A 14,083-nucleotide genomic window follows, 5' to 3' on the forward strand; every position below is an offset into this window, starting at 1 on the left:
TTGACCTTTTAAAAAATAAACAACTTTTCACAATACTAAATAAAAAATAAGTAAAAAAAAAAAAAGAGCGAATAAAGCTTATAAATAAAAGTAAATAAAAGTAAAACTATTAAAAAAACTGCAAACTCTTTCAGTTTATTTTAAGATAAAATGATTGAAATAGGTCTTTTTGGGAGATAGTTTTGCGCTATACAAGCCGGTTTAATGCTCAAATACGTCACAAATAATCTATAATGAACGATGATTTACAAGAACATATAAGAGAAACAGAAGCTGCTAATGGTTGAGAGGAGATAATCAGCCGTTTAAGAGGACTTATTAACAAATATATGCTCCGATAATTTACATGTTTATGCATGTAACATAATAAATTAGCATCTGTTTTGAAGTAAATCTCTGACGAAGCAAGCTGTGCATTTAAAAATGATTTGAAATACATCATATTATAAAATCTTTTGTATTATACAAATTTTATCGAGACTCTTACAACTCAGTTTAATGAGCTCTAAAGAATTTCTCAATATGGTCTTATTTAAATCACTCTGTTGCCTTATTTAAGCAATCAGTAATAAATATTCCTGACTAAAAGCGTTTGAAATTCTGTAATTTGAAAGGCACCAAAAATTTACTGCAAGGAAAAGGGCGAACTTTCAGGTAGCCACCTTTCCGGCAGAATATTTGTTGTGGTTGTCTTCGCGTGTGACTAAGGAAAGGTTTCTTTAAAAATAAACAACCATTGTAACGTTTGTTTCTGTTAGAAAAAAGTTAATTATTTTCCAATTTATCTATTTACAAAAAAAACATACAGCAATCGACAAAATCCATGAAAAAAATTCAATTGATTTTTTTAATTTTTCATAATTACAGCTAGTGAGTCCCCAACCAGTTGAAGGCATAAGAAGAAATACTCGCCAAGCCCGTCTCTCGACGGGTACCTACAGTTTTATTAAATGGAATTTTTTGAAATTTGAAATTTGTTGAATGCAAACACATGATTGACTTTTGTAAAAGGTGGATTGAAATTTTTATTAGTGCGCACCATAAAAAAAAAATGATGCGCTCTGACTAAAACTTTGCACAACAAGCTATTTGCTTTTTACTTTATTTTCTACCTTAGTAAACGAACTACAATGGCTTCGTTGCGTAAATTGCGTAAGTTTCTCGTACAAATCGATAAGATCATCAACATAAAAGTTTAATAGTTCTCCAAATCAGGTCATTGCAAATGGTATTCACTTAAAATATATAATATCCTTAATACGATGAAGACAGTAAGAAATATATTTTCAAAAAGAAATAAAAATACACTTTTACATAATTTACAGTAATCACATAAAAGACTTAAAAGTAATGTAAGGAGCAAAGATTGCGCACAAGTATAAAAGAATATTGTTGATCCTAAACAACTTTACAATTTAAGGACTTAATTTAGCAATAAAAGTGAAGAATTTAGATTTTCCTCTAACTCGATAAGCAAGTCGTGAATATGACCCGAAAAAGGTTACACATACTTCAAGTTCTACATAATGTTAACTTTTTACATACACTCTCTAAGAGCATTTCTGCATATTTTTTTAAATAAAAATCAATTTTCCTTATACTGCAACAGTTTTTGATAAGTCTTATGCGTTGAACTTATAGCGCATTTCGAAGATAAGGTAGCTAAGCTTTGGTTACATGAAGCGGAGGATCGAAAAATTCAATGACAATCTTCGACGCAGAACATTTAAAAGATGTGTAAAACAGTATGTGGTTATTTTGTAAGTTATTTCTTATTTCCTTCTGTATTTTTTTTTGTTAAAGTACTGTTCTCCAGTTTCAATTAATAAATATTTAACTTTATCTGAATAATTGAGTTCAGATGCAGCTATGGGGCTATGAGATCCCACTTGCATTTAAATTAGCTAAACTCTATGATTTTGAAAACAATGCTTTAATGAATATTTGGGAAAGTAACCCTTTTTTTTTTTCGCTAATATATAATTATTGCAATTTTATGTTTACTGATGAAATAAACTGAAAGATCTTCATGCAATCATTTTTATCATCAAGAAATATGTTGATAGAAAGTGATTTATTTGTTGATTTAATAATATACTTTCATTATTGAACTAATGATACTTGCAAAAAGCAACCCGTAATACGGGTTATGGTCGGTCTGTTACTTAATTTATAGTGGCTGTTTTCCACAATTTTTAAGTTGCGAAACCTTATTAATATCCTTTTAGAAAAACCCCCCATTTGTAAAAATAAAATAAAAAAATTTCCAAAGGTAAAATAATTTACCAATTATTTAACATTATTTTCGTAATTTACATGACATGAGTCGTATCAGAGTAAGGAAAAACCATTTTGCTCTTCATTACTTAATTCAACATATTGCGTTTTTATTTACTAACACAAAATAATAACGCAACATTATGCTTTAAATTGACGAAAAAATAAATTGGAAATATTGTTATATTTTTATATCATGCAGTTTTTTAATCACTTTAACTTAAAACAAACGTAAATTATACATGATTATTAATTATTTAGTAGCTACTTGCTACATGTTTCTTTAAAAAAGGAAAGTGACTTTAAAACGTTAATTACACACTACTTAATAAATTTATAAAAAATAACTAAGCAATTGAGTACAAATACGTTTCAAACAAAAAAAAAGTTAATTTACAATCAAACATGTGTATAACAAATTTAAAAATATGTAAACTTTCATCTTTTATATTGCATTAATGCGTCATACGATAAGCCTAAATAAAAAATTGTAAAATATATGTAGACATAGAATGAAGAGAGAGGGAGAGAGAGAAAAAAAAAACCAAACAAACTTAAAGACAATATATCTGAGTTTCGGTAACCTCTTGTTGTACTTAAACTACTGACATGCTGCTTGTCGGTGTTGTTTTAAGACGTTATTTCATGTTGGCTTTTAGTAATATTTAGTTTAATTTAAAAGACATTACAATAGATTTAAAATACTTCAATTAAAAAACAAAATAACTAATGCCTCAAATAGCCAAACAATAAATCGATAAAAAATGATAAAATCAAGTTGAGATATAAATAAATTGCATTTATTTAGCAAAACATTGTCTTGGCTTATAGAAAATTTTAAAAGCAGAGAGTTCAATAAATTAAACTACCAATGAATTATTTTAAACAATATATTGTTATATTATGAAGAATGTTACTTTATAAAGAATGTGATTTTATGATATCATGTTATGCTGATTGAGTAATGGTTCATGTTAAATATATCTAAGTTTAATTAATAAGTTTAATTGGTAAAAATAAAATTTTAATTAAAAAAGACAAAAAAAAACCAAATATACAAAATACTTTATTAAAGAAAATTAAAAAATTACAATAACAAAAAAAAGTGAAAAAAGCGGCTACAAAAAGGTTATAAATATCTTCACTGATAGAAGACACTTACAACCTTTTGGTTGCTGTTTTTTCTTCAATGTTTCCCAACACCCCAACGAGAGAGGCCCTGGGTGTTGGGAGCGATATCTTTGATATTGCTCAAAAGTTAACGGATCTAAAATAACAAATAGAAGGATATAATAAAAATTAAAAATATTTGCAACTTTATTTAATCAAAATATAAAGCATATCCTCACCATTTTCACAGGATGAAGAGGATGCTAAAAATGTTTAAAAAATAAAAAAATTAAAAAACTAAAAAGGGTTAAACTTGTAAAAAATTTAATCTTAATAAAAATGAGTAAAATGCGAAGTTTAAAAATGTCATATTTGTATTTATATTAAGTTAAATAATTCTTTTACCTATAGCACATATTTCTCCAGAAAAAATATTTAAAGTTTAAAACACAGTCCTACCAGTCACAGTAGGCCTGAGCATGCTCAAAAAAAAATTTTTGTACCCAATTTTTTCACATAGTAGGTCTGAAAGGTGTTACTTTTCTCAACTCAAATCTGTTAAAATTAAAATGTTTAAACGGGGGTTTTTGAAAAAAAAAGTATTTTCCTTTTTTAAGAGTTTCTCAGTAAAAAGCACAAAAAATAAAATGAATTGCTATCTATGCTGTCTTTAATATTTCATAAATGTTTAGATGTAATAGAAGAATTTAAATATCAATAATAAAAAACATTAATTTATAATTAAAGCTAGTAATTCTATAGCAGTATTGTTCATATATTGATAATAAATGAAAAATCTCAAAATATGAAATGTCATTAGTGAATATTTGTGCATAATATTACAGATATATAATAATGTTTTGTACATTACATCAAGTCTGCAGAGCTATCAACTATTTAAAAAAAACTTTAAATCTTATTTATGTTTTTATTAAGTTTATTCATTTAAAAAGCTTCGATATCCACAACACAAAATAGACTTATTGAGTACTTATTAAAATTAATTTACATAAATAACTCTAATATATACTTTAAAAGTGCGCAATATTGTATGCTGCAACAGCATTCTTTAATGTTTTGGAATAATTTGGATGATACTGCCCGATTTTTCTTCGGTTCCAAAATTGCTTGAAATCTTGGTGTACTGCTTCCAACGCCAGCTCCGTCCAATAACCAAGGCATAAATATTTTTTTATATAATATAATTTAAAGATTTTTTAAATTTGTTTAAATATAAAATAAAGTTTTCGCAAAAATATAGTCCGTATTTAACTAAGTGTTCAATATTATCTAATAGATATTTCCTGTAAAAAAACACTTACCAAATGTGCCCCCTTTAAGGTCAATAAACTCTACAATATGTTTCTCAACAATATGAACTTTAACTGTTACACTGGCTCCTAAGTTTCTGTAGTCATCTGAGAATTTTTTGATGTCATTTTTGTAAGTTTTATACAATGTTTTCCCAAAACATCCTTCTATAACCTTTTTGAAAGATATTAGCGCCTTTATATATTTGGCCCCATGAATACCAAGACCATGTGTACAAAAAAATCTATTTAAAATATCAACTTTTTTTAAAAATATATTCGAAGCATTTCCTTCAAGTCTGCGTTGTCCTTGATATGATACTCTGCCAAGATTAATGGACTTAAGATAGACTGACATGAAGTTAAAACCATCTTCTTTGTTCTTAAACATATTTTTTTCAATTTCGGAAATAATTTTGTCAACAATACCAAGTAGAATATGTAGTCCAGGAATGTTTATTATCTCAACAATTTTTTTGTAAAAAAACACTTACCAAATGTGCCCCCTTTAAGGTCAATAAACTCTACAATATGTTTCTCAACAATATGAACTTTAACTGTTACACTGGCTCCTAAGTTTCTGTAGTCATCTGAGAATTTTTTGATGTCATTTTTGTAAGTTTTATACAATGTTTTCCCAAAACATCCTTCTATAACCTTTTTGAAAGATATTAGCGCCTTTATATATTTGGCCCCATGAATACCAAGACCATGTGTACAAAAAAATCTATTTAAAATATCAACTTTTTTTAAAAATATATTCGAAGCATTTCCTTCAAGTCTGCGTTGTCCTTGATATGATACTCTGCCAAGATTAATGGACTTAAGATAGACTGACATGAAGTTAAAACCATCTTCTTTGTTCTTAAACATATTTTTTTCAATTTCGGAAATAATTTTGTCAACAATACCAAGTAGAATATGTAGTCCAGGAATGTTTATTATCTCAACAATTTTTTTCTCAGGATCTCCTATAACAAGAGGAGGATGAATGCTATTTTGAAATTTTTTGGCCTGACTAAGTTTAGAACCATTTTCTAACCATTTTTGGTGCCATTGATGCAAAGAACTGATTGTGTTTGCCTTAGCTTTAGGCAACAAAGGTATCAGTTTCGCAGAATGGACACGGGTGTTTAGAAGATGCACATTGCTTTCAAACCATTTGTAGTTGAACTATAATATCTTCTGACAATGAGTAGTCTAAAGATCCTATATTAAGCTTTTCAATAAGCATTCTTAAGTTTACATAACTTTCATCCAAGTGAGGTACAATTGCTAGAGTAAGGGTTTTAAAAACACTGGAATCTTTAAATTCTTTTTTTTCATAGCCTTCTGAATATTTTATTCTCTTTTGAGGAGTTTCCTGATCTCTTTTATCAGGCTTGTATGTTATAGAGGCAGTACACTTTAAAAAGCCTTGTCCACCATCTATTCCTACTTTAATATCAATCTCATTTGGTAGTAGTTTCCTGTGGTTCATTACCGATATCAGTTTCTCTACATCATTGCAAATTACCCCAGGAACCTCTTGTTCAATAAACTATAAAATTATTGTTTGATTAAATCAATAAAATTAATAATCAATGTATAACCATTCATAAAACATTAGACTGCCTAATGTGAATTTCCAACTTTATCTTTTGTGAAAACATTTAAAAGTTCAGAACTGAATAAAGGAACTAGTAATAAGTTTTCTGTTACTCTTGCAGCTCTGTAGTTGCTTGCAACAGAATTTCTATCTCCGGTCTCGTACCGAAGAAACTTAGCAATCTCTAACATTTTGTTGTCGCTAAAAATAATTTTTGAGGTATTTGATTTGCTATAACTTTAAATATAATTTATAGGTTTATAAATCATAAAATAAAAACTATATATTAAATTCTTGCCTAACATGAATTTTATTTTGCAGCATTTTCAATTTTTCTAAACCAAAGTGTGGCTTCTTAATTTCAGTATTGGTAAAATAAACCAGACATTTATTCCGGCCATAAGTTTTTAGCTTGATTTTATTGTCACTTTTACCAGCCATATGTTTTAGAGTAGAGGATACAACTCTTTCTAAAAAAAATTTTACAAAATATATGACAATATTTTAGTTTTCTATTAAAATAAATAAAAAATTGTTTTCTTTTTAATTAATATATATAATAAAAATAATAAAATTATAATTAATAATATTATGAAATTATTACACCTTTAGTTTTAGGTGAAGCAGCCTGTAATAAATTGGACAAATTTTTCTTTCTGTCTTTTATTGCATGGATGACGCAAACCTTTTCCTGTTTCTTTAAAGCAGAACATACAGATCGGCCTGACTTTCTGGTGGTCTCTTTCCAAATTTATTTCTAGTTCTTTATTAACTTGCATGAAACTTGGCACTAAGTGAGTCTTATTTTCTTTACTATTAATAGTTTCGCGACCTTTTTTACATATAAAGCATTGGCATCTGGCTCCTCTCATAACTCTTGTGTTCAAGCCTAAAGATAAATCTTTATAACTACTATACTGTGTTTTACTAGGTTACATTAATGTATAAGTTATCTGAGATTAAATACATTAATTTTTTAAACTTTTATATTACTTACTTTCGTATTTTGGTAGAAAACTAAATGGTTTGTATCTGGGATCTTTTTCCTCTAGTCCAATGAGTTTTCTTCTGCATGAAGGACATAATTTTTTAGGCAGATTATTATTTCCAAAATTATATTCTTTCCAGCAATGATTTTTTATGACACGTTCATAATCTATACTCATTTTACAATACTCTCTTGATTTGATAAGCCTAAATTGTGGGCTTCCTTTCTTTTCTTTAGAAAGACACAGAAGACACACTAGTTTTATGAAATCATTGTGTTCTTTTGGTTTCATTTTTTAAAATATTATTTTGTTTGTTTTCTATTAAAAAGTAATAAATAAATTTAAAAATAATGACATAAGACTAGATGAAAGTTTACTTAGTTTGTTAGATTACATAACTTTATATAAATGTTGGTATAGACAGTATGATATATAGAACAGTTATAGTAATAAGTGTATTAACTATTTTAAATGATATCATAATAATATTCTTACTGCAATGTATAGTACCAATAAAATACTATATATACGTTGTATAAAGTATATAAAGTAAGCATTCCTTGTATTTGAAACGAATGTTTACTTTTATATAAGGTATATAAATTTGTTTTTTTTGTTGTTGTTGTTTCTTTTATAAAAAAATTCATAAAAAGGAAAATACTTTTTTTTTCAAAAACCCCCGTTCAAACATTTTAATTTTAACAGATTTGAGTTGAGAAAAGTAACACCTTTCAGACCTACTATGTGAAAAAATTGGGTACAAAAATTTTTGCTTTTGAGCATGCTCAGGCCCACTGTGCAGTTGTACTTTTACCAGACACTGAAGATAAAAAATATGCCTCAAAATAATTGATGAAATAATATTGACATAAATATATTATAATTTTTTTTACCTAATCCCTTCATTTCCTCCATAAAGTTGCCTAAAGTAAGAAAAAAGACAACTGAAGCTAAAACTAACAAAAAAGTAAACTAAATTTGACTATAAACTAAACCAAAAGTATAAACTAAGATAAACTTTAAATCTTAGTATCTGTACCTCAGAAGGCAAAGGTTGATTGTCCAGAAATGGCTTTTCACTTTTTTTAATTTTTAATTTTTAATTTTTTTCAAAAATATATTTAATTAGCTTCAAGAAAAATTAAATAAAACACGAAAAAATAACAAATTTAAACATCAAGAATAAGCCAAAAATGACTAATTATTTTACTATTATCACTCTCCTGGACAATTTCTACAATGTGACAACTGACCTTGGACTTTTGAGTTACAGAGATATATGCTTCATTTATTTAACTATAATAATCATAATCATATAATTTATACTTAGTTTTTTTTCCAACTCTCCTAAAAGAAAAAATAAAATAAAGCTAAAGTAATTGAAGTTTTAAAATTCCAGTTACAGTACAAATAAGCAAATTCCTGTTAACAAATATGTAATAGCAAAAAACACTAACTTAATTCTGCCTTGACTTCGGTATCTAAATAATCAAAGCACTTAAATGTATGGACGTTAAAATATCTACTTAACTTTTTAAAAATTAACTCATTTAACTTATGTAACTAATACCATTATTAGCTCTTTCTTTAACAACTAAAGAAAATAAATCTTAATTAAACTTACTTGATATAATATAATAAAAAGCTGTCTTACTGAGAATTTTAAATTTCTTCTCTTTATTACTGACAATTTAAAGTAGGACCTAAGTTCTTGGTCTTATTGTAAAAATTATAAAAACCTACTATTTTACTTTAAAGTCAACAACGTTTTTTTAAAAAACATTTTAGTTACTTTTTAAAAAAATAAATCCTTTAAAACTTACTATCTCTCTCTACATTGTTGGCAACTAAACAGAAAAACAAACAATTGATAGTGAATTTTCACTATGGTAGTAGGTTAAGTAGATTAAATCGATCTTTGATCTATTCAATCGGCTCTAACTGTCTACAACCTTATCATTAAACTAAAACTATTTTCTACAACCTAAAGTAATTTAACATAGACGTATTTTTTAAGTAATTAAAAAATATTTAAGATTATAATGCAAGATTTTAAAAACCTGAAATTTTAAACCTACTTAAAAAAAAAACATTAAAAAGTTTTTTTTTTCCTTTTTTAAAAGGTAAAAATGCTTAACTTAATTTCTCCTATAATACTGTTGTCATTTATACAGAAACGCAAACAAATATTGAATTCGATTCTTTCTTAAACCTCTTTAATTACTTCAATATTAAAATAATTATTTAATCTTTCTGAATTGAATTAATTTACATAGATTTTCGTCTAAACCAATTTATTATTGTAAAGTAAATTTAAATCAACAAACACAAAATAACTGCAATTGCAACATTTCATTATAACAAAAGGGAACAAAACTTACTTCTTAGTAATTCAGCGACTAAAAATAAACATATCTTTAAGAACTAACTACCTAACATGATACGAATCAGTAACATGACACACATCTAAATAAATACAAACCTTCATCGACGATTTGGGACATTCTATTAATTAATTCGATATAAAAATAAAAATAAATATGATAAAAAACAAATTAAATATAGGAAATAGACATATTAAGATATAAAAAAAAAATGTAAACGATTAAAGTGATAAAAGAGTATGCAAAATCAAGACGACCGTGTTGTCATAACAATAAAAATTTATAAAGTTCTCTCCTTTCTTCTCAGCTTTTACAACTTATATGTTTTCCAAATTCATTGTGTACAATGAATATTCATCGTGTACAATGAATATATGACGCACGCACAACGCTCCTTCTGATGCGACACAATAATGCAATTTTTACGCTAATTACAACACAGAATATAACCTACTTGAAAGATACGATAAGATGTAATAGAGCAGATATAATAGAAACGCGCTTTTTTAAATGACTGGAAAATCCAGAACAGAAGAAAATCTAACGGCGCACACACAAAACCTGTCCATCACTAAGCGTAACAAAACAACCAAGAGTAACTAAAAAGTAAAAACGTATTTAATTTTAGCATTACATTATTACAAGTTGCATTACGATTAGCATATTCAATTTATTACATTGTGATTAGCAATTTTAATCAATGCCTAAAATAACTCATCAATGCGTCTAACTCATTACTCAAACAATTAGTTTACTTACTAATATGTGCAGTTAACATATCTGGACTGAGAGCCAATTTGTTTTAACTCCATTTTTTGTGAAAGAGTAAAATACAAATTTGATATTTATGTCGCATATTCCGTCTGGGCCATATTGCCTTCTAATCGTTGTTTATTGCGGTTTAATAGGAAACCACAATCGATTATGTCTTTTATCCCTTTTAAGAGCCAAAAAGTCTTTAAATAGGATTTTTACTGTACTATCACATTTAGCTTCGGAAAAAGTTTCATAATGGCTTTTAAAGGTTACGTTTCGTTCTTAGTTTTTAACCTGACATACTTTCTTGTTTGTTAACCAAGCTGACCGCACCCAGGCCTTGTTAAGTCTGTTTAACACAGACCAATTTTATATTGTGGCCTCTTTTCTGACCATTTTTATGTATGGCCTCTTTGTTTCAATAGTTTTTAGTAAACGGTAATTTGCTACCATTTACATAAAATTCCTTTTGTTACTCGAAATTTAATTCTCTTAAGTATTTTGACACTGATAAAGGACCTCCCTTCCCCGTTTTTGCTTTAATGGTGGCCAGGAGAATAGTTACTTTAACTTTTATTAAGAGAAAAAGTTTTTGATGAAGACCATTTACCAAATTAACAAAATGTAAAACAAAGATTTCTATGTATAAGAATTTTTCTTTTTAATATATATAAAAATTTAATATATGTAAGAATTTAACATATATAAGAATTTTTTCGTTCCTCAAAAGTGTTGCAAATGCAAACTAAGCTAATTAATTAGTTAAATACTTTATAAAATTTAAGAAACTCGGTATTTGACAAATGCGCAAAACTACAATATTCATGTTTTTAAAGGTTTTTAGTTGCGACACCCCCCCCCCCCCCGTTTAAAAAGATCCCCTAAGTTAGGTACAACAAATTATTAGGCATAAAATAGAGAAAATTTAAAAATAATTGAACTAATTGCTTACATTTATATCATTTTAACTGACAAAAATTTACAATAAAAGGAAGTCAGGTTTTCTTTTAATAAATCGTAACAATGCGTCAATCGAAAATGATATGATATATATTTATTTATTTATTTTTGTTTTTATGATACCATAAATACAAAAAAAAAAAAAAAAAAAACACCACATAGAAATTGAAAATCGATTTACCTATTTATAGTAACCTATTTTTACATGACAGTTCATTACAAACATGAAAATGTAACTATAAAATCTGTTTCGAAGTACAAAAGGATTTACAATTCTAAAAAAAAAAAAAAAAAAAAAAATCAAACTAAGATATAAATTGCATTTTCAGCATAATGTTGCCTTGGCTTTTAGTAAATGAATAAAAGTAGTAAGTTCCAATAATGAAACTACCTATTATTCATTTTTAACAATAGACACCAACGTGAAGGTAAGCCAAGTTGTCTATCAACACAAAACAGCACAAAAAGAACACATAACAATAGAATATTTACACCCTTGATCCTAAAATCCAGCGAAAACAACAAACCAAATTAAAATATGAAAAGCAAAATTAGAAAACCAATTTAAATTTAACTATATTTATCTTTTTACTAAACATATAAATACATAAAAGTATATTTGTTTTTATATTTAATATTAGTTATTCAATTACTTCAAATTTGGGACATTAAAACACCCTAGACTTAAAGATCAAGGTTGCATACTCTCTCATACACATTACGCTAAACATTAACAGACATTATTATGTGTTTCCAAAATAATTAAAAAAGGCTAGACAACACCTAGCTCTAAAGCAGTAACACCGCCTGGCACTAAATGCTGCCAAGTCACACCTCTGCTATAAGTACACCGCTTGGCTGGCAAAGTTATCAATTTTGCTCAACATAATGCCAAGTCACACCACTTTGAAAACATGGAAACAACATAATTTAAACATGTATACAACTATAAGCAAATATGGTTTTAAATAACACATAAAAACACATATTATAACAATATTAAATGACAGATATATTTATCAAAAAATATGAAAAAAAAAAAATTAAAATAATAAATAAAATTATACATACAATGTGCTCCCAACCTACAAACAGAAAATTTTCGAAATGAAAATCTAAAGACTATAAAGTAAGAACATTAGAAAATATAACATTATTTGTGTAACACTTTTCGCATACCATACCTTGAATGAGATGTTTATCAATTTTGAAAAACAAACTATGAAATGCTCTGGTTCTTGAACATGCAACATATAGTTGACCATGAGAACACTGTGTCACGAAATAACTATTAATTCGAACCTCTTGTCCCGAGAAAACCCTTTGGAGGTTTGAGAGTACACATGTGTAGAATTACACTAGAGTTGGTTCTGAAATCTTTCATCATTGTCCGAAAAAGAAAAATCAGTTTAAAGTTTCTAATTTTATGCTTACTTAATAAGGTCAGTAAACTAAGAGTTTTTTTTTCTTTCTCAAAAATACTGTCTATTTTGGTTACTTGTTTTGCAAATAGTACATACAAAATATTTTAGCAAAAAAATAATTAACTACAAAACTCCGGGAAAAACCTGCAAACAGTTTAGAAACCGTTTTAAAAGAACAAGGTGTGCGTCATTTTTCAAAATGCCTAACCAAGCAAAAACTCATGAAGACAACAGGAAAACTGTCTGTTTTCTCTGTATGAACAAAGCTAACAGGCAGCTAACTGATTTTATGATTAAACGCAGTCAAGAAATTTTGGGCCAAAGAATCAACTTTGAAGACCAAAGAGTACCAATTGGAATCTGTGAAAACTGTCGAGTAAGTCTCAGAAGAAAAGGTGAAGGGAGAGATGTCCAACTTCCTTCCTTGCCAGACTATCAAAACATAAAGATCCGTCCTGCAACAAGAGAATCAGCATGTGATTGCTTGATTTGTAGTGTGGGAAAAGCAAAATTCAGAAGCCCTCAGATAAGTGGAGCAACAAACACTGCCAGTCAGCTTATAGAACAGCCAATTGTTGAGAAAAGATGTTCAGCATGCTTTTCATTGATAGGAAGAGGCATCCCTCATGTCTGTACTAAAGCAATGTTACGACAGAACTTACTCGAAGTTGCAGAAAAAGACAAAAAAGCAGCAGAAAGAGTGGCTGTTTCTGTAATTGCCAACAAAGTTCCTTCCCCCCCATGGCACTGTCCGTCTCAATCAAGGAGTAGGAAGACCCTTTCCAGGTAAAAACTGCAGGTAAAAACTGTACTTTTTAAACAAAAAAAACTTTTGTCAAAGGGCATAGCAATAAAATATACACTATGAATTTCGGAAATGATACAATGGTAACTTTCTGTGATTTTTTGCAGGTCGATCGCGACAAAGAGAATTATTTCCTTCATCTACACCCACCTTGACTGCACAACATCTAGTACAAGTTCAAAACCAGATTGGTCTTTCAAATAGAGGAATGAATATGCTTGCTTCAACTCTAAACAAAGTAGTTCCACAGCGTGTTGTGGAGAAAAATTTCAGAGAAAAGTTTGAATCTCTTGGAAAGCAACTTTCTGACCTCTTTGTCACCTCTGAAATTACTGATACATCCAAAAGCACTAGCCAAGAGTCTAAACATTTATTGGTGTGCTGCAATGAAATGGAGTCATTAAGAAACACTGTTGCTGAAGTCAGAGGCCCTCAGTCAGACCAGCTTATTAAGGTGGGGATAGATGGTGGAGGCGGGTT

General features: G+C 28.0%; 1 protein-coding gene and 1 pseudogene across 9 annotated transcripts; both read right to left on the bottom strand.

The window, feature by feature from the left end:
• Window positions 1-894: 894 nt before the first annotated feature.
• On the bottom strand, window positions 895-10,039 carry LOC149876504 (uncharacterized). Of its 9 annotated transcripts, none has more exons than XM_090075226.1 (6): window positions 9,757-9,980; window positions 8,601-8,621; window positions 8,168-8,197; window positions 6,892-7,008; window positions 6,584-6,755; window positions 6,013-6,486 (listed from the first exon to the last, which is right to left on the bottom strand). In XM_090075226.1, the coding sequence occupies exons 1-6, from the start codon at window positions 9,776-9,778 to the stop codon at window positions 6,312-6,314; spliced, it is 537 nt and encodes a 178-aa protein (XP_089931352.1). In that variant the 5' UTR covers window positions 9,779-9,980; the 3' UTR covers window positions 6,013-6,311. The 9 variants fall into 9 exon arrangements, 7 of the variants coding, with proteins under 7 accessions (XP_089931357.1, XP_089931355.1, XP_089931351.1 ...); XM_090075228.1 differs by having other exon boundaries at window positions 8,732-9,978; XM_090075231.1 differs by lacking the exons at window positions 6,013-6,486; window positions 6,584-6,755; window positions 6,892-7,008 and adding exons at window positions 895-3,544; window positions 3,627-3,650 and having other exon boundaries at window positions 9,757-10,039.
• LOC149876505 (uncharacterized) lies at window positions 5,157-6,177 on the bottom strand (annotated as a pseudogene).
• Window positions 10,040-14,083: the final 4,044 nt, after the last annotated feature.

This window comes from Hydra viridissima, unplaced genomic scaffold, assembly GCF_058129835.1.
Source record: "Hydra viridissima isolate aposymbiotic clone 2 unplaced genomic scaffold, HvirCarnegie_v1 scaffold_19, whole genome shotgun sequence".
Classification (NCBI taxonomy): Eukaryota; Metazoa; Cnidaria; class Hydrozoa; order Anthoathecata; family Hydridae; genus Hydra; species Hydra viridissima.

Excerpts from the sequence above, each read along its gene's own strand:
- LOC149876504 (XM_090075225.1), bottom strand. The coding sequence starts at position 5,088 with ATGTTTAAGAACAAAGAAGATGGTTTTAACTTCATGTCAGTCTATCTT. Across the intron at positions 3,651-4,709 it reads CCTTAAAGGGGGCACATTTG|CATCCTCTTCATCCTGTGAA; the intron begins GTAAGTGTTTTT and ends AAACATTTTTAG. Across the intron at positions 3,545-3,626 it reads CTCTTCATCCTGTGAAAATG|ATCCGTTAACTTTTGAGCAA; the intron begins GTGAGGATATGC and ends TTGTTATTTTAG.